Below are 16,074 nucleotides of genomic sequence, written 5' to 3' on the forward strand. Positions count from 1 at the left end.
CCAAAAAAAGCAAACGCCTAGAAAAGCTGATGGAGCTGCAGCCTCTGAGAGCCCACCATCGTGCTCCTGGCCCCAGACATTCCTGCAGCCCTTGAGTTTCCCATGGGGAAGAGGGTGGTCAGTCTGGACCCTGGGTCCTCACCCACATGTGGCTCCCACAGCCAGGCTGCCAAGGGGGATCTCAGTGTGAGTCTGGCTTGTCCTGGGGGAGTACTGGGGCCTCGATGGTTTGCATTATTTTCTGCCCTGTTTCTTCAGCTGGCTTATACCACATGCACCATCACAACAATACTAACAACTTGTAAAACTAGTCCTGTTCGAAGACAGGTTTCAAAGCCACACCTGCTGGAGCCCACATTTCACCTATCATGAGACTCAAGATCTGAAAAATGCTGGTAGCAAAGAACCCATCATTCCCCCATTTTTAAAATTCTGTCCCTTTTCCTGCCACCACTGTGAATCATTGTCTTACGATAAAAATACACTATATTATGACTACATGGAGCAAGTGATCTGAAGCTTCAATTGCTATCATCATCTTCCTTAGTTAAATCAAGAAAAAGAAAGGTTACAGTGAGTAGAGAGGTGAAAAGTCTTTTCTTAAGCTCAGGACTTTTCCTTCAAGGTTTTGGTCATCATTGATACACACTGTAGTGACACAGATCCTTGCGAGGCTACATTAAATGATCTTTAACAGGATGTTCTTTAAACACAAATTCAGCAAAACCCAATGCACTCAGCAAACATTAGAAAAATAGTGTTTTATCAGTACCTGAAGAAATGCATATGAAATTATTAGAGCTGCAAAAACATTTATTTCCACTTACAGAGCAAAAACTTGCCAACAAAATCAAGTTGATTGATTGATTTTAGTTTTTATTAAGTCATCCAGGCCTGCTACAGCCACAGTCTTCATGTTAAAATCTACTACAATTTCATTTAGCAAACATTAAAGAAAATCATACAAGCAGATGCCATACTCTTAAATTTCTTGAAGCTACAATTGACTTGTAATAAAATCCCCCAGTGCATTACAAAACAGGGCTGTCAAGTCATAACAGCTATATTACAGCTTCTGCTTCAGTCTCTGCTAGTCTTTGTACAGACTGCCAAAATTTTCACCTACCCAAGGGAAGTTATATTCAACAACAGAGAAGAGGAAATTGTGCTCAGATGAGTTGTTCTCTTGCTGAACAGATTGCACAGGTTGTTCTCTCATTACTAAAATGGTGAGGGTGGGGGGCTGAGAGAAAGGGAGAGAAAAGCCACGGACTGATGAGCAGCAGGAGAGCAATGTGCAATTTTGGTTTTTCCCCCACTTTGCAACTCTCACAGTATGTCAATATTTTGTAACAATAACAAGGCAAGGCTGAGCAACCCAGTGGCAGAGGGACCATACTGGATGGGAATTGGCCCTGATTCTGGCATTAGCAGAATTAATGTCCACCTGGGACACTCACAGCAACTCTTGTTATTTGCCCGTGCCTCCATACCAGGGAAATAGGAACAGTGATACTTGTCTTTTAGACCAAAGACTTTTCAAGAGTAGGGGCGGGGAGTGCTGTGTGACTACGGGTGAATCATGCAGTCTGAAGCCAAAAAGACAGCGAGGTTTTCTGCCTTCATCCACGCCTCATTTACACCAAATAATTTTTGTGAGATCCCAATCTACCACTTTCTTAAAAGACATCAGTGACAAAGGTTTCATGACTGCTTTTGCTGCTGATACTGAAACATAGCTAGCATTCGAGTGAAAACTTCTGAATTATTCAACAGCTACACCCATCATTGTATTTGTTTTTCTATTTCCTATGATTTAATCAGCTCTACCCTCTTATAAAGCTGACTTAACACACATTGGAAAGTTTGAACAAAAGGAAGAAAATCTCCAGTTGTTAGGTTACAAAGTGGGCCTGAGATCTTCCAAAATGCTATGACAAAACCAACAAGAACCAAAGCTACTGAGCTCTTAACTAAGTCAGTACTGCTACCTTAGCTCTCCAGCACAACTCATATACACAGAGAATGAAATTTAATGGGATTCAAATGATGAACATTCTCCTTAATATTCAACCATTGTTCACTGCTTTGCCTTGCCAAAACTGACTGTGCCCCAGCAAGGACTGTGGAGTTGTTGCTGGTAACCCATCTGAAAGCCTGATATTGAGCTTCTGAGTTTGCAGCCTGAATGAAGCCCCATCCCTTGCCACCATCCCCTGCAACTGCTGCTTTGGTCTCTTCTGCAGCTGAGAAGCAGGCCTGGAAATCCCAGTCCCAACAGTGAAATAGCAGTCTTCAGACAGATCCCCAGAGACTATGTCACTGTGGTACATGATGCCGTGGATGCAGTGGCAGCAGGAAACCTCGCTTTCAGCTGAGCTGTCCTCATGACGCACATTGGTGTGTCTGACCCAGGATGATCAAAACAAAGAAAAACACCACTCCTTATTTAACAGAACTTTCTTTTTCTCTTTTTGTTTTCACTTCTGAAGGTTGGATAAAGTGTGCATGGTCTAAAAAGAAAAATATGTGCACATTACTCTAAGCTTATAATGGTAGCAATAAGTCTCAGGGGTGTTTCTCCAAGTCGCGGTTGGACTTTTACAATATGCAGAACCCCCTTTTAAGACATCTCATTCTACTTTCTCACAAATGAAAAGTGTTAGGCAATTATTGCAAGGTTGGAAATGCCACAACCCTTAAATGACACAAGAGTCGATGTTTTTTTCTTCCAAGAATCTTACACTCTTCTGCTCTGCAAAGAGATTTATAATGCACTGTTCCCATTCTACATGCAAGACCCTGCACAACATCTCTGGAGAGTGCGGTAACTTTAGCCCTGTGTCCATACTCAGCTAAGGCTAAATGAAGGAAACAGGAATGCTTCCCCCGAGTCCTCTACTTCTGCCTCTGATTTTACTGAGTATTTTAGATACTCAACCAGACTTTTTTTTCCTCACCTTCCCATTGGAAAATTAATCAGTTCTCCACAAACTGCAGATGAAATTTCTGACAAGTCTCCTGAGCTTTTCCAGATTCTATTGTACTGCAAGATATAGTTTTTTTTCTGCATAGTAGTGGCAATCTCTCCCTCAAGATACAGGGCTAACATTTAGCCTAAAACATTAAGTGCATTTCATATATCTGGTGATCCAAGCCCATGCCGTTTTTGTTGGTTAAATGTTTAAAATCTGCTCATTTACACACAGACAGCCCTATCATAGTAAACTCAACGTGTTTTACAGTGTGACAAGAACAGATACTTGGAGAAAGAAGTCATATCTGTTGATACAAAGATAGAATAGTAGGAATTGGTTTCGAAAGCTTCCTTTTGGGCAAGATGCTAAGGCATTTTTGACCACTGATTCATTTGGCTTTGTGCCTGTTGAGTCAGGATACTGTATGGACACCAAGGACACTGACTAAGAAAGTGTCTGATCTGAATTCCATGTTGCTACAGTAAATTCAGAAAGATTAGGAGAAAATTTTCCAAGTTGATTGTTTCGCTAGTTTCTCACTAGATGGAAAACTTTCGTTCTGTTTTGTTTTGAATAGCATCCCTTCTTGTGCACTGCCTACTACAACCCACAAGATCTTCTTTTTGAGAGCAGTGAAGTATTCGATCCATAATTTTAGCAGTCCCCTAGATGGTACTTAGCAGCAAAAGACTATAGCCAAAATCATTATACAGTCTCATTAGAAGGCTATATAGCAGCTAGTGATTGCCTATACTAAACATAAGGATTTGGGGCAAGGAAGAGATCCTGGGATTCCTCTCAAAAGGTATTGACAGATACCGGCCTGTCACTGAAGCAGGTAGATAGGGGGAAGGAGGGTTCTCTTGGTGGTGTGTTTGCCATAATTAAGAAACCTCATGTGGAGAGGGTAGCTTGTATAAGAGAAAGAGATAAAAAGGGGCCAAAAAATATTTCCTTTGTGGGCCAGCTCCTCCTGTCCCCAAAATCCCACATGCACAGTGACAGAATGACAGTTGAGAACAGATAGAAAGAAAAATGAATCAAGTAATATCAGAAGATAAAAAAAAGCTAAACAAAAATAAGCAAGAAAATATCTATATCTAAACCTCAGAAAGAAATTTCATTTGTTCATATTGTTTCCTATTTCCATTTGACTTCCCTGGCAGGTAGCCCAGCGTTCCATCAGTTAGAGGAAAGGAAGTTATCATATCACATTGTTGTGGGGATTGAATTTTATTGCTTTGCTGTTACAATTAGGTAAATATTAACTGAGTTAATGATGCATAACTTTTTTTAAAAAGTATATGCATCTGGGAATTGTAGATTAGTCCACTAAAGCCCCCCCAAAACTTTTATGAGAGTGAAGGAAATAGATTAAAAATAGTAAAATAATAAATGGTAATACAACTTGAAAGGAGCATACCAAAGCAGGGAATCATTACTGTTGATTAGCTGACAAGCAGCCTGAGGGGAAGATGCATGTTTTAGCACTGACCAAACCTGCCAGCAAACGTCCAGCTAGCTGTGCAAAAAGCCACCCAGATACTGCAGAAAATGTGGGAAGAACACCCAGCATCCCTCCTTTACTAGCCTGTGTGTTTGTGTGTAGTATGTCTATCCATTGTCCAAATTATGAGCTAGAGAGGCACTACCCCTCTCAGTAACCTGGATTTCTGGTGGATTTTGATGAGGAGGTTGTGTGTGGGGGTTTTGTTTTGTTTTGTTTTAATTTGCTTGTGTTTTTGTTTTAAGCATCATCTGTTTTTATTAAAATGATATCATTCTGTAGATAAAATTATTATTCTACCACTCTAAATCCTAAGTGGGAGGAAATGTCTACACTGAATGTGATTTATGGGGAAAAAAATCACAGGCAAATTTAAACGTCCGGTGGGACTCCACGTAGTTAAACTTGTATGGCAAGAGATCAGAAATGGAAAGCACAGCAAGGCAAGCAACTAACAGTTAGGCAAGCAACTAACAAATATTTAAATACTGCTTTGACTTTAACATATTGCTTTAGTCATCTCCCATCCCGAGTTTTGGGTTCTCTACTAGGTTGAGCTATAAGCTAGGACGGATGGGGACCCCCTCTGGCCAGCACAGGGAGGAGGGGGTTCTGGATGATGCTTGATGGGCACGGCAGGGGATGGCAGGTGTCAAGGAAAGTCTGTAGGAGGAAAGGGTGCTGCGACACACAAAACTTTTTTGGTTTGAGCCTAATTTTGGGGCCTGTTGAACTGCATGAGGGAACATGGCAGCTCTGAGAGTAATGAAAGTGAAAAGAGTGAACCACCCTATGAAAATAAATCACTTCAATCTGTAAACTATAACCAAGGACTCGTTTCTGCTGGGTAGGGAGAGAAGAACGACAGGAAAATTAGCCTCATAGTTGCTTATTTGAATCCCTGGTCAGAATATGGAGCAAAGCTACCAGACCTCCATTTTCTTCTTCATTCAAACAAATCAGTTTTAGCATATATATGTTTGTTCTGGCTTCATTTCAGCTCAGTGCCTTAAAATTAAATGTTATACTTTGTGCTCAAGCAAATGCAGTAAGACTAAATGCTTGGGTTTTGTCCTTGCAGGCCTTATGCCAGGAGGAGAAACCCAGCCCAGTGAGGAAGGCTAGTCTGCGGCCTGCACAGCGTTTTGGGGTGAAGACTGCAATCCTCCTAAGCTGGATGTAGCTTTGGCTGTGGCATTAAAAAGGCAGTGCCTTCGCAGCACACATGGCTGCTCAGCAATGTGAAGGCAATGTGTACTTTGCCAGTTGAGGAGCAGCCTCAAGATACAGCTACTGCAGAGTTTCTTCTGGGAAGGATATGTAACATTTATTTGAGTAAAAACCAACAGGCATGTTACATACACAAGATAATGATATCTATGAGTGCTTGAGACCTCATGTCTGATGCTTTATGCCCAGACATGCTTTACTGTTGGTGCTACATATCATGGCTTGGTAATGAATCAGTTCAGACACAACCTCAACATCTGCTTCCCTAAATCCCCAAATATTAAGAATATAAAGCTCTGGTTATTTCACACTTTTTGGCAAACATACACTTCTGAAATGGTTGAAAACTAAACTGAGTATTAATTATAAATCCATGGTGGGTAAACTGAAGTGGCTCACTTTACTGAAAAGATTTCAAAAACGAGCTTACTGATATTAGGATAAACTGAATGGAAGAGGAATGGAGATAAAGAGTATTTCCCTCCTTACGTAGATACCAGACCGTTAAAAGAATTCTAATGATCCCAGACAGTGGACCTCAACTACCTTCAACATCACACAGTAGCGATGAATCTCAGTTGTTCAATCTGATTAAAATCAATGAAATCTGCTAACCAAACAGATGTTACCCCATGCTTCTTTAATGGTGACTCTTAGTAGTTGCTTGCGTGCAGAAATTCAAGACATAAGCTGAAAACCTAGGCATGCAGTAAAATCATTTGCCTGTATATATTTTATTTTCATTTTACAATTAGGAATCCTAGAATTCAGAACAAGTGATCAATACATTCAGGTTTGCAGAGTCTGTGAGATTTACTATAGCAACTTAAGGGACCAGTCCAAATGTAGACACTGGCTATTCTCTTGGAGAAGTCATGGAATCCAGGCAAGTGGAGAAGAGCAAAGATCATCCTGAGCTTTAAAAAGGGGAGAAAAGCAGAGCCAGGCAATTACAGACGAGGTATGCTAACCTCAAATACCCAGAAAGAGATATATATACATCACACAATACATTTCTAAGCAGCTGGAGGATTACAAGGTCTTAAGAAACCAACTAAGATTTGTCAAGAATAAACAAATCATGTCAAACTCGTCTAATTTATTTCTGTGACAGGATAATCTAAAAAGTAGTGCATGTGATTTATCTTGTCTTTAGTAAGACTTCTGGTGCTGTCCCACATGACATTCTTATGAGCTAACAGGGGAAATATGGGCTATTATGAAACCATTGTAATGTGAAAGCAGAGTGAGCTGAAAAGTCTTGCGCACCGAGTACTCATTATGAGAGGTTCTCTGGCCATCTGAAAAAAAGCCAAGAGAAGGCTGTCCTTCATGTTTCATGCTGTTCACCACTTGTATTAGTAACCTGGATGATGAGCATGTGCAAGTTTGTATGTGTGAACGAATCAATGCTGAGAGAAATATTTCCAGGATAAATAATCTTAAATTAGAAAAGACAAATACACTAAGAAATACACAAAGAATTAGACTGAGGACTAACAAAGGAACTTGTGCACACACACACAAATGGGGAATTACTGACCAGGCAGTGATAGTTTGGAAAGGATCTAAGGAATTATAGTGGCTCAGAAAATGAAGGGAAGTCCATAGTATGGGTATTTGTCTGAATTAACAGGAGTTATGTGAGACAGCAGAAGTAATTTTCTGATTCCACTTGGCACTGCTTAGGCTTCTATTGGTATAGATATCTAGGTCTGGGCATCATCCTTAAAAAGAAATGCAAAGTGGAAAGACGTCACTTTTCATTGCCAAAAAAAGGGCATATCCTCATTTGTGGAACAGATTGTCAGCAATTTATGCCTCCACATTTGAGCTGAGACATGGTCGTGGGCTGTAAGGCATTTGCTTGTTCTGCTGCTCTTCATTTGGATGCATTCTACTGCCATTCCAGAACTGGCTGTAGAATACCATTTTACTGGTAAAATGGTATTTTACCATTTTACAATAAATGTAACGGTTATAAAAGCATTAATATCCACCATGCCCTTTGGGATATAAAGCAAATACAATGTACCAGTAAGGCTAAAGGGATAAACACGAGTCAGTGTAACACAATTGCTGAAGTGAAACCTACTCACAAAGAAAATAGTTTGCATGCTGCATAGATTAGACAAACATAGCTGCTTCCCTGTCATTCAAGTATAGCATCAAAACCCACTCATTAGAAGTTAAAATGACACCGTATGTACCCACTGCAGCACAGCATCAGGCATAGTGGTGTTACTAAGAACAAGTGGATTTCAGTCCAGCTGTTGTCATTTAAAGTTAAGTCCAGTTCTGAGTAGCGCTTTTCAGTGATTCCCCCCAAGAACAACTATGCTACATTCACGGCCATAAAGTGTATCTACTTACAGACTCCAGGACAGGTATATCATTCGTTGTTTTGCACCAGTAAGCACAGTAATATACAAAAGCATGCAAAATCATTTATGGTACAGAAAGATCCTGTAACTTTACTCCTCAAGTAAATGGTGAACATTCAAACCACTCCTATTTTTCTAGGAATATAATTCCTGAGATGCAAACTTGAGTTGCATGTTGGCATTTTCAGACACTGTACTTCAGTGAAGCATACAGAAACAAATTGATAGGGACATAACAAAACAGGAACAAAATATTATCTAATACAGACACTCAGAGGCAAGACATGTTCATGGGGTTAAATTACAGTAAGCGGTGGGCTTTTTTTATTTTGTTGAAAAGTACATCTTTTACTGGATTCAACATAGTAATAAGATGAAAAGAGGTCCACTGGCAAGGGAGGAAAAAAAGCAAAAGTTTGGAAATACTTGATAACTAAAATAAATGACAGCTTTTTAATAACCTATAGGCAGGCTATAGTAGATGATATTTTCCCATATCCATGGAGAAAGCAAAGTCTCTGGCTGGTGTAAATCAGTTTAGCACAAATGATGGTCTATCTAGATAAAACCTGCACTACTTGTTTCTCTTAATAGATAATATAGGTAATATCTAGCTTTCACTCCGACCCATGCTTTAACACTCAGAATTTATCCATATTTAATTACAATTTTATCACACTTCGCTAATCAAATAAATTTACTTTGTCCTCCAAGCAATCACCTCAGTATTCCAGTATGTAAAAAATACTTTCATTATGTTTATTATAAAAATATAAATGTTTCCACTACAAATCATTTTACATTAGTAAGAGGCCATCTACAATTGCACAATATATAATCTAAAAGGAGTAAGTAATGCTTTGAAATACAAGTTAAAGTAAATACATATTGCCAATCAAATCACATCTATACATTACTTATTGAATGCTAAGTAACAGCACAAAACTAGATATGTTAACAGAAATAAATAAAATGGAAACTATATTTAAAGATACAAAACCAATAATACGGCATGTCATTTTATGAGTAGTTGCATTTTGCTTGATGTTGATACCGATGCAAGTTCTGTACAGGAAGATGGCCACACGAATTCTAGTATCTCTACTCCACAATGAAGAATTGTACACTGCTATGTATACATATGTACATGGGGACAGGGAGTATAGGATGTTTGCAAGAGAGGCCACTTACAGTACAAATCAACTTTCGACAGGGAGAGAAAACTAAATGTATTTTCAAACTCTCTACTCCTAATAGCAAAGAAAAGCAAAATTGAGTTTCTTTTTCTCCCAAGCATCAGTGAGATTTAATCTTTTATTCTGAGCATGCTGAAACAGTGGGCAAGGAACATGATATGATACTAAGAGAAAATTCAGGGTGGTTGGTGCAGTGTTCAGTTGTCATCTAAAGCTCTAAGAACTGGTTCTGTGTTTTCAGAAGCATTTCACAGATGTCTTCCCCCCACCCCAGCCCCCTCGTCCCCCCTCTCCAGCAGCAGAATGAAGCTGAAGAGAAAGGTCATGAGGAATATATAATAAAAAGCTGTCCCCACAGAGACAATGTCTGCAAATTGATTTTGGTGACTTAAATTAACTAATGATGTCTGATTTAGAGCAATCTCAAACCGAAGAAAAGAAAGATTCTGAATAAGCTGTGCAACAGAAAATACAGCTTTTTGATTCAGCATGCTGCATTTCACGATAGGTTGTGGCAGATAAGGAGAAATGTTCTTTACATCTTAAGTGCTTTATTTTCATTTTCTTCTATTTCTCATTTTTTATTTCAACTTACTGCAAAACCCATTCATTTTTCTTTCATAAAATATCACTAATTATTATCCTGTGAGTGTGTTTCAAATGAGTCCTTTACAGCATGCTCACTGCCAGCACTCATTAAAAAAGTTTCTAATTCTGCTTCTATTTAGCAATGTGTGATAAATGTTGTGTTTCTACGTTTTCTAAGTCCTGGACCCATGAAGTTCAATTTAAATGTCAATTCAGCCACACAAATCCTAGGAACTGATTCTTCCCTTACTTATATGCCCTATGCTATAAGAAGCTTCAAAAATCAAACCAATACAAGAAAAAAAAAAAGCACAATTAGTTACCTGCTTTTGCATGCACATTGAAAAGTGGTGTGCTATATAGTCATCTGCCTTCCACACAGTCTTGGACTTTAGGGACTCACTGTTACGTCAGAACCAGATTTAGATTCCAGCAGCGCAGGTTGAGAATCAGAGTGGTTTGCAGTAGTGTTGAAAACCTAATGTCTGGTGCCTGGCATCAGATCTAGAGCATTAAGCAGCTCTCCTGTATATAGCACAAGAAACGTCTCACACTGATTTAAAGCCCTCATTTTCAAAGCAAACAGTCGTGTCTGCTCAGAAATGGGACTGACAGACTCCAGAGAAACAGCTTAAGAGTTCGCTATTGGAAAGATGCTGAAGATGGGGGAGGGCTCTCAAATCCCACTTTCCAGGCTACTTTTTCCACTAGGAAATATGAATGCTCTCCTAAAGATAGGCTCCTTTCTGCTTTCTTTCAAGGAACAGGTGCCTAGGGAATCTGTGTCAGAAACTCAAGTCCCCTGCAGCACGGCAGTACCTAGAGAGAGGTCTTCTAGCTCAGACTTAGGTAAAATTATATACCAAAGCCCCATTTCACAGCTTGTCATCCTTCTTAAACAAGCTGCTTATCCTTTGCTGCAAGTCACCATCTCAGCATAACTAGCAGTGGCTTCGCACAAGGTAGTACATCTCCCAGTTCCCAGTGTCAGGAGCAGAGCCTGCCAGACAGAAGCTAGAAACGGACCACTCCCTAGTGAACTTAAAAAACATCCTCAGTTAATGCAGGATGCAAGTCTAACTCTTTTTTTATGTGTGCTAGACAAATCTCCCCCTTAAGAATAGGGGTCCTTATTTTGACAGGAAAGCAGGCCTTTGGGAAGTAAATGAGATGTGTGTGTGCGTGACCAGGGCAAAGACTAATCTCAAGATCGATGTGCACACAACTCTGCCAAAATGCAAGCCTGGGTTACAATACTCTTACAGCAAATGGGAGGAATCTCAACAAGTCCAGATGCTTTGTCTAGTGTCAGAGCTGGAAAAAGATCATCTTTCTTTCCTTCTGTACTTCATGTATGATGTCATGAGTATAAAATAACCTAGTAATTAACCCTCTGACAATTTCTCAGGTTGAACTAATGAACTTTTGATAACATTTGGCACTTGGCAATAATACAGCCAGGTTAAGGTATTTAAGCATAAATATAAACAATAATGGAAAAAACCCAAAGGAAATAAATAAGTCTTTTAAAAATTAAGACTTGTTTCTATTTAAGTGAACACAATTAGGGAAGCTAACATAACGGCGAAAATCTTTTGTCAACTAACTCAAAGCCACTACAAACTTTATTTCGGTGTTCCTTTCTGAAGTTGAAATAGCATGTTACAATGACATTATAGTAAATATGGCCAGACAGGTTGTGAGGTATTGTCCTCTATTTTCCTTGCTTTTAAAGAAATAAAATACCTGTTACAGATCTCTTCTGTATAAAAATACTGAAAGTCTTTCTTTCTTCTTGTTTGCTGTATAGATCAAATACACAGCTTTTATGTCCATGGGTTTTTCATGTTATTCAGTCACTTAATATTCAAATGGCTCTAGGTTTTAGTATCACTGGTTTTTACTTGGAAGGATATTTTACATATTTTTTTCCTTTGAAATTTACTATCTGCATTAACAGTCAGTCAAGAGCACCCACCCTTTAGGATTAACAGATAGAAAACAAGTTCGCTCCTATTTTTAAGGCATTTATACTCAATATTTGAGTGTCTTAGTGGGTTTGAAATTTCAACCATTATGTTTCCACAGCTGTTGCAAAGAACTCCTTTAAATTCTGCCATTTATCAGCCATCACTTTTGACCTGTGATGCAACTTTTCTCTTTTATTCTCTCCTGAGCAACAACATTTTGGTACCTTACACAGGAACAGGGCTGTTCTTTGTATGAGTTTCTAGAGCTTTGATACTGCTCACAATCTTCTTTTGAGGCCCCACAACTGTAACGCCAACTTTCTTCATGTCACTGGAAAAAAAGAGAAGATGCATGAGTTTTAGCGTACTGTCTCTGTGTTTCTCAACATTGATGTGAGCAAACAGCAATCAACTCGCTCATCTTATACTGTTGCAGTGGAGCAGCCTCCAGGTATGGTGATATTGCTGAAAGATAAGCTCTGGTACAGAAAATACTGAGAGACATTGTATGAAAACAGCAGGCAGCCACAAAAAACCAGTAAAAACTCATTTAGCCTTCTTGTGTTTGCTTACCTGGAAGAAAAGACAATGAAACAGTGTTCTTCAGTGATACAGGCACTGGGATTTAGGGGTGAGGGGCTCAATTCTGGGCCAGCTGCAATCTTGGGCCTCTCTAACATCTCCAATCCCTGTCAGCCTGATGGTCTTTCCTGAGCAGTGCTGACATTTCACTATTATGTGCTGAGCCCTCTGAATGGTTGTCTTAACTCTGGTATCAGCTTTGAGATTAACGGCTGCATGACCAAGATTCCACCATCTACCCTGTTTTTCACCTCTCATTTCTCTAGGCTGCTCAATCTCTTTGTTCCTTCCGCAACACACAAGCGGTTTAACACTTGTGAAGGGCTAATTAACCAGTGGCTCACAGGAAATTGGGCATTCCTAGAGGATTTCTGCACTGTCCCCAAAGGGTAATTGTTATAAAAAGACATTATCAGCCTTTTTATAGTTGCAATAATACAATAATCAACAGCATTGATGTGTTTAATTGTTGGTACCACAGCTGCTACTTGCTTTTTAAAAAATGTTGCGTACTCAGCTAGCCCAACAGGGAATCAAGATTTCCTTTGGCACTAAGTTCATAACTGTACTTGATGTCTTCTCAGGTGCAGAGAGAACACTACCTTACTCTTCCTTATCGCCAGAACAAAGATGGATTGTGTTTAAATGTAATAAACTTGCAAGTTGTAAACTTCCAAGTTTAGCATGTTTAAATGTCAAAACTGAAGGCAGGAGGGAGTTCAGCCTCTGAATAATTATTAGCATGTAAGAGGAAAACAGCTACAAAGAGCTTGCTCTGTCTCACCTGGTTTGATGGAGTATGGGATGAGCGATAAAGGAAAAAACTGGCACACATGTCACTTGTAGTGTCACTTGTAGGGAAATCCCCATGTAAAAGGCAGAATATAAAGAATCAACAGAGAAACTCCTAGTGAGTGAAAGAAAACAATGCTGGTGTACCAGAAGATGCGTAGTGCTACTATATCAGAAAAAACCTGGGAAATTCCTTGTCATCAGTGAGAAAAAGCTATGGGATCGTGGTCTTCACATAGTCACTAGAGCATCTAGGTTTCCTGCATGTGTATTGCAACTGCAACAATAATTTATATTTGCCTCTTTAAATGTAAGAAAATAATGGAACAAATGTAAGGACATCTAGGAACAACTCCATATACAACCACTACTTATTAAGCATATACTTCTGCTTAAACTTGTACCGCCAGCCACACCAGTGATCAAGAGCTGTAGTCAATTCAAACTTACTCTGTAGAAATCTTGGCTATTGTATCACAGGAACTGTATTCCACGCCTGTGAAAATGTCTTTGCACTGTCCTGTCCGAAAACCATTGAGCCAATCACCCGTTGAGCGGAAGGCTGAAATGTCAATGTTACTTTGGTCCAGGAGAAGATTTGATGGCCTGAAATAAAAAAAAAAGAATGAAATGAAAGTTAAAGAGCAGAGATACATATGGATTTATTTTGTGTCTAAACTTAGCACTGGCAGGAACTTCCAGGCTAGATGTGGTTTGTCTATTCATCTGTGGAAGTTATCTGCTGCTGAAACGACCACATGTACTCATGCTGGAAGCTCTGATGAACGCTACATAATCATCTCACTTAAGAGCACCAGCTTCTCATGTCGATGTTTAAATCACTGAAGCATCACCAATTCATGAAGTGTACTGTTACCTTACAATTTAATGTGTGAAGCACTTCACATATTGCAAATGGCAAAAAATGACTGCTCCCATATTGATCCAGAAATTCAGTTCTGTCTGCTACAAATATTCTTGTTTTTGTGGTCTTGAGAGCTTACTGTAACTTCTTATTTGAGAGCACCAAGACTAAAAGTAAATGCCAGCTCTTCCCTATGACGTCTCTAGAGTCAGGCTGTAACACACCTCATTTTAGCCATCTAAAAATACCACAAATAGGCCTACCTAGTTTTCCAGACTACTGTTGCAGAACATGGAGAGATACATACATTTCCAGGCATGAGGTTTTTCCTACCTGAAACAGGTCTTCCAGGCAAACAGCTTGGAGGACACACCCAGCTCTCAGAGAGGTGAACCTCTTTTCAGCTGTTCCTCCTCATTGACTTGCTGTCTTATTCTAAGAGGTGTGAGAAGCCCCTGAATAGCAATATGATCAGTAATTTCTTTCTACTGACAAGAGATCTTACTGATTCTAGTCACCTTTTTCTCTTAGTGCTAATTAGTACAATAATGACTTCCTCAACTAGTAGGACGTTATCAGAGACATCAACTCTTATTTCTACAATTTTCCTTCTACTGATAATCACATGTCCATACTGGACAACTTTTAGTCCCCATTCAGAAACATATGTGCTCCATTTTAAGTAAAATGTCTAAGATGTCTACCTCAGGCTTAAAGCTAAACATGTGCTTAGCTGTGCTACTGTGATGGTGCTATTTATAAGCACAGGAGACTGAGCACAGGATGTTCAAAGCAGTTATCACTGCAGCTTTACAGTCTATTTTCTGCCCCACAATTCTTTTTCCCTGTGGTTCTAGTGAAATATCACTCGCATAGGAGTTTGACTACTACAGCTGAATCCATCTGATGTGACTTTTGTGACTGGAAAGAAGTGAAAATGAGAGGTGGTTAGACTAACACCATAATTTAAAGGCAGTGATTACACAATGCAAACGGTACTTGACAGCTGCTGGTACTGGAGAAGTGATCTGGATTGTAAAACACCTTCTTCACCCCAAACCCAAGCCATCTCTGAGCACTGGACAAAAGAAATTGGGAGAGATTGTAAAGGCACCAAAGAGAACAAAGTATTTAAATACCAGTAAATTTAAGGTCATAAGCAGCCTAGAAAACCCAAGCACAACTTCATAATCCCAATACAAGTTTTTATTAAGTTTGATTGAGATCAGCAGCACTAATGTAGTACCCTTAGTAGCAGTACTACAACAATAGTATTTAGTAGCAGTACTACAACTGTAAAACTGTACCCTTGCAGTACACCTGATTTGCAGTGGAATCAGGAGATGTCACATCTATTACACCAAGACTTTTATCTTTGAAGAAAAGAACAATATAGCTTTGCTAAACAATAACTTTTGGTATTGGCTACATATTAAACAGCACCTTTTACTTCTGATGTTTTGCCAATTGTTATCAATAAGCGGATTTCTTTCAATCTCTGAAAACTGTTTTCATATCTTCTTCCCTTCTGGGATTGTAGGCCATAATTAAAAATCCTTGAAAATCTTAACCTCAAAACCACAAATGGACATAACATTGCTGAAGGTTCACCACCAATGTTCATCAGGTCTCCAAGCAGCGATGTCCCTCATGGGACACCTTTCACCTGATTATCTTCCCTCCAGAGTCCAGCCAGGACTGGAGATGCTGCAAATGACCATGATCACTGGCATCAACTATGGACCTCACATCCTGAAAGCAGCTGCAGATGGAAAGGAAAGTGACAGATGACACTAAAAACCTGCTCTGCCCCCAAAACACTAAAGAAGGGAAAGCACAGCACGGCCACAGAGACACAAAGGCTGAGCTGAGGACAGAAGTTGCAGCACACGCCAGGTTACTGTTCTCATCCTAAAACCAGATCTTAGGCACCTATGTGACACAAAGCTTTAAACACTCTCCAGTTAAAGGCTCAGGTTTGA

At 39.5% G+C, this 16,074-nt stretch overlaps 1 protein-coding gene across 3 annotated transcripts in view; it reads right to left on the reverse strand.

The window, feature by feature from the left end:
* Positions 1-855: 855 nt before the first annotated feature.
* LOC115601466 (ephrin type-A receptor 3) overlaps positions 856-16,074 on the reverse strand; it is a 230,289-nt gene continuing 215,070 nt past the window's right edge. For all 3 annotated transcript variants that reach the window (XM_030471489.1, XM_030471490.1, XM_030471491.1), the window contains exons 16-17: positions 13,678-13,833; positions 856-12,184 (exon numbers count right to left, since the gene is read on the reverse strand). In XM_030471489.1, coding sequence (XP_030327349.1) covers positions 12,079-12,184; positions 13,678-13,833 — 262 coding nt within the window. In that variant the 3' untranslated portion in view covers positions 856-12,078. The remainder of the gene's footprint in view (positions 12,185-13,677; positions 13,834-16,074) is intronic.

Source organism: Strigops habroptila, chromosome 2, assembly GCF_004027225.2.
Source record: "Strigops habroptila isolate Jane chromosome 2, bStrHab1.2.pri, whole genome shotgun sequence".
Taxonomy (NCBI): domain Eukaryota; kingdom Metazoa; phylum Chordata; class Aves; order Psittaciformes; family Psittacidae; genus Strigops; species Strigops habroptila.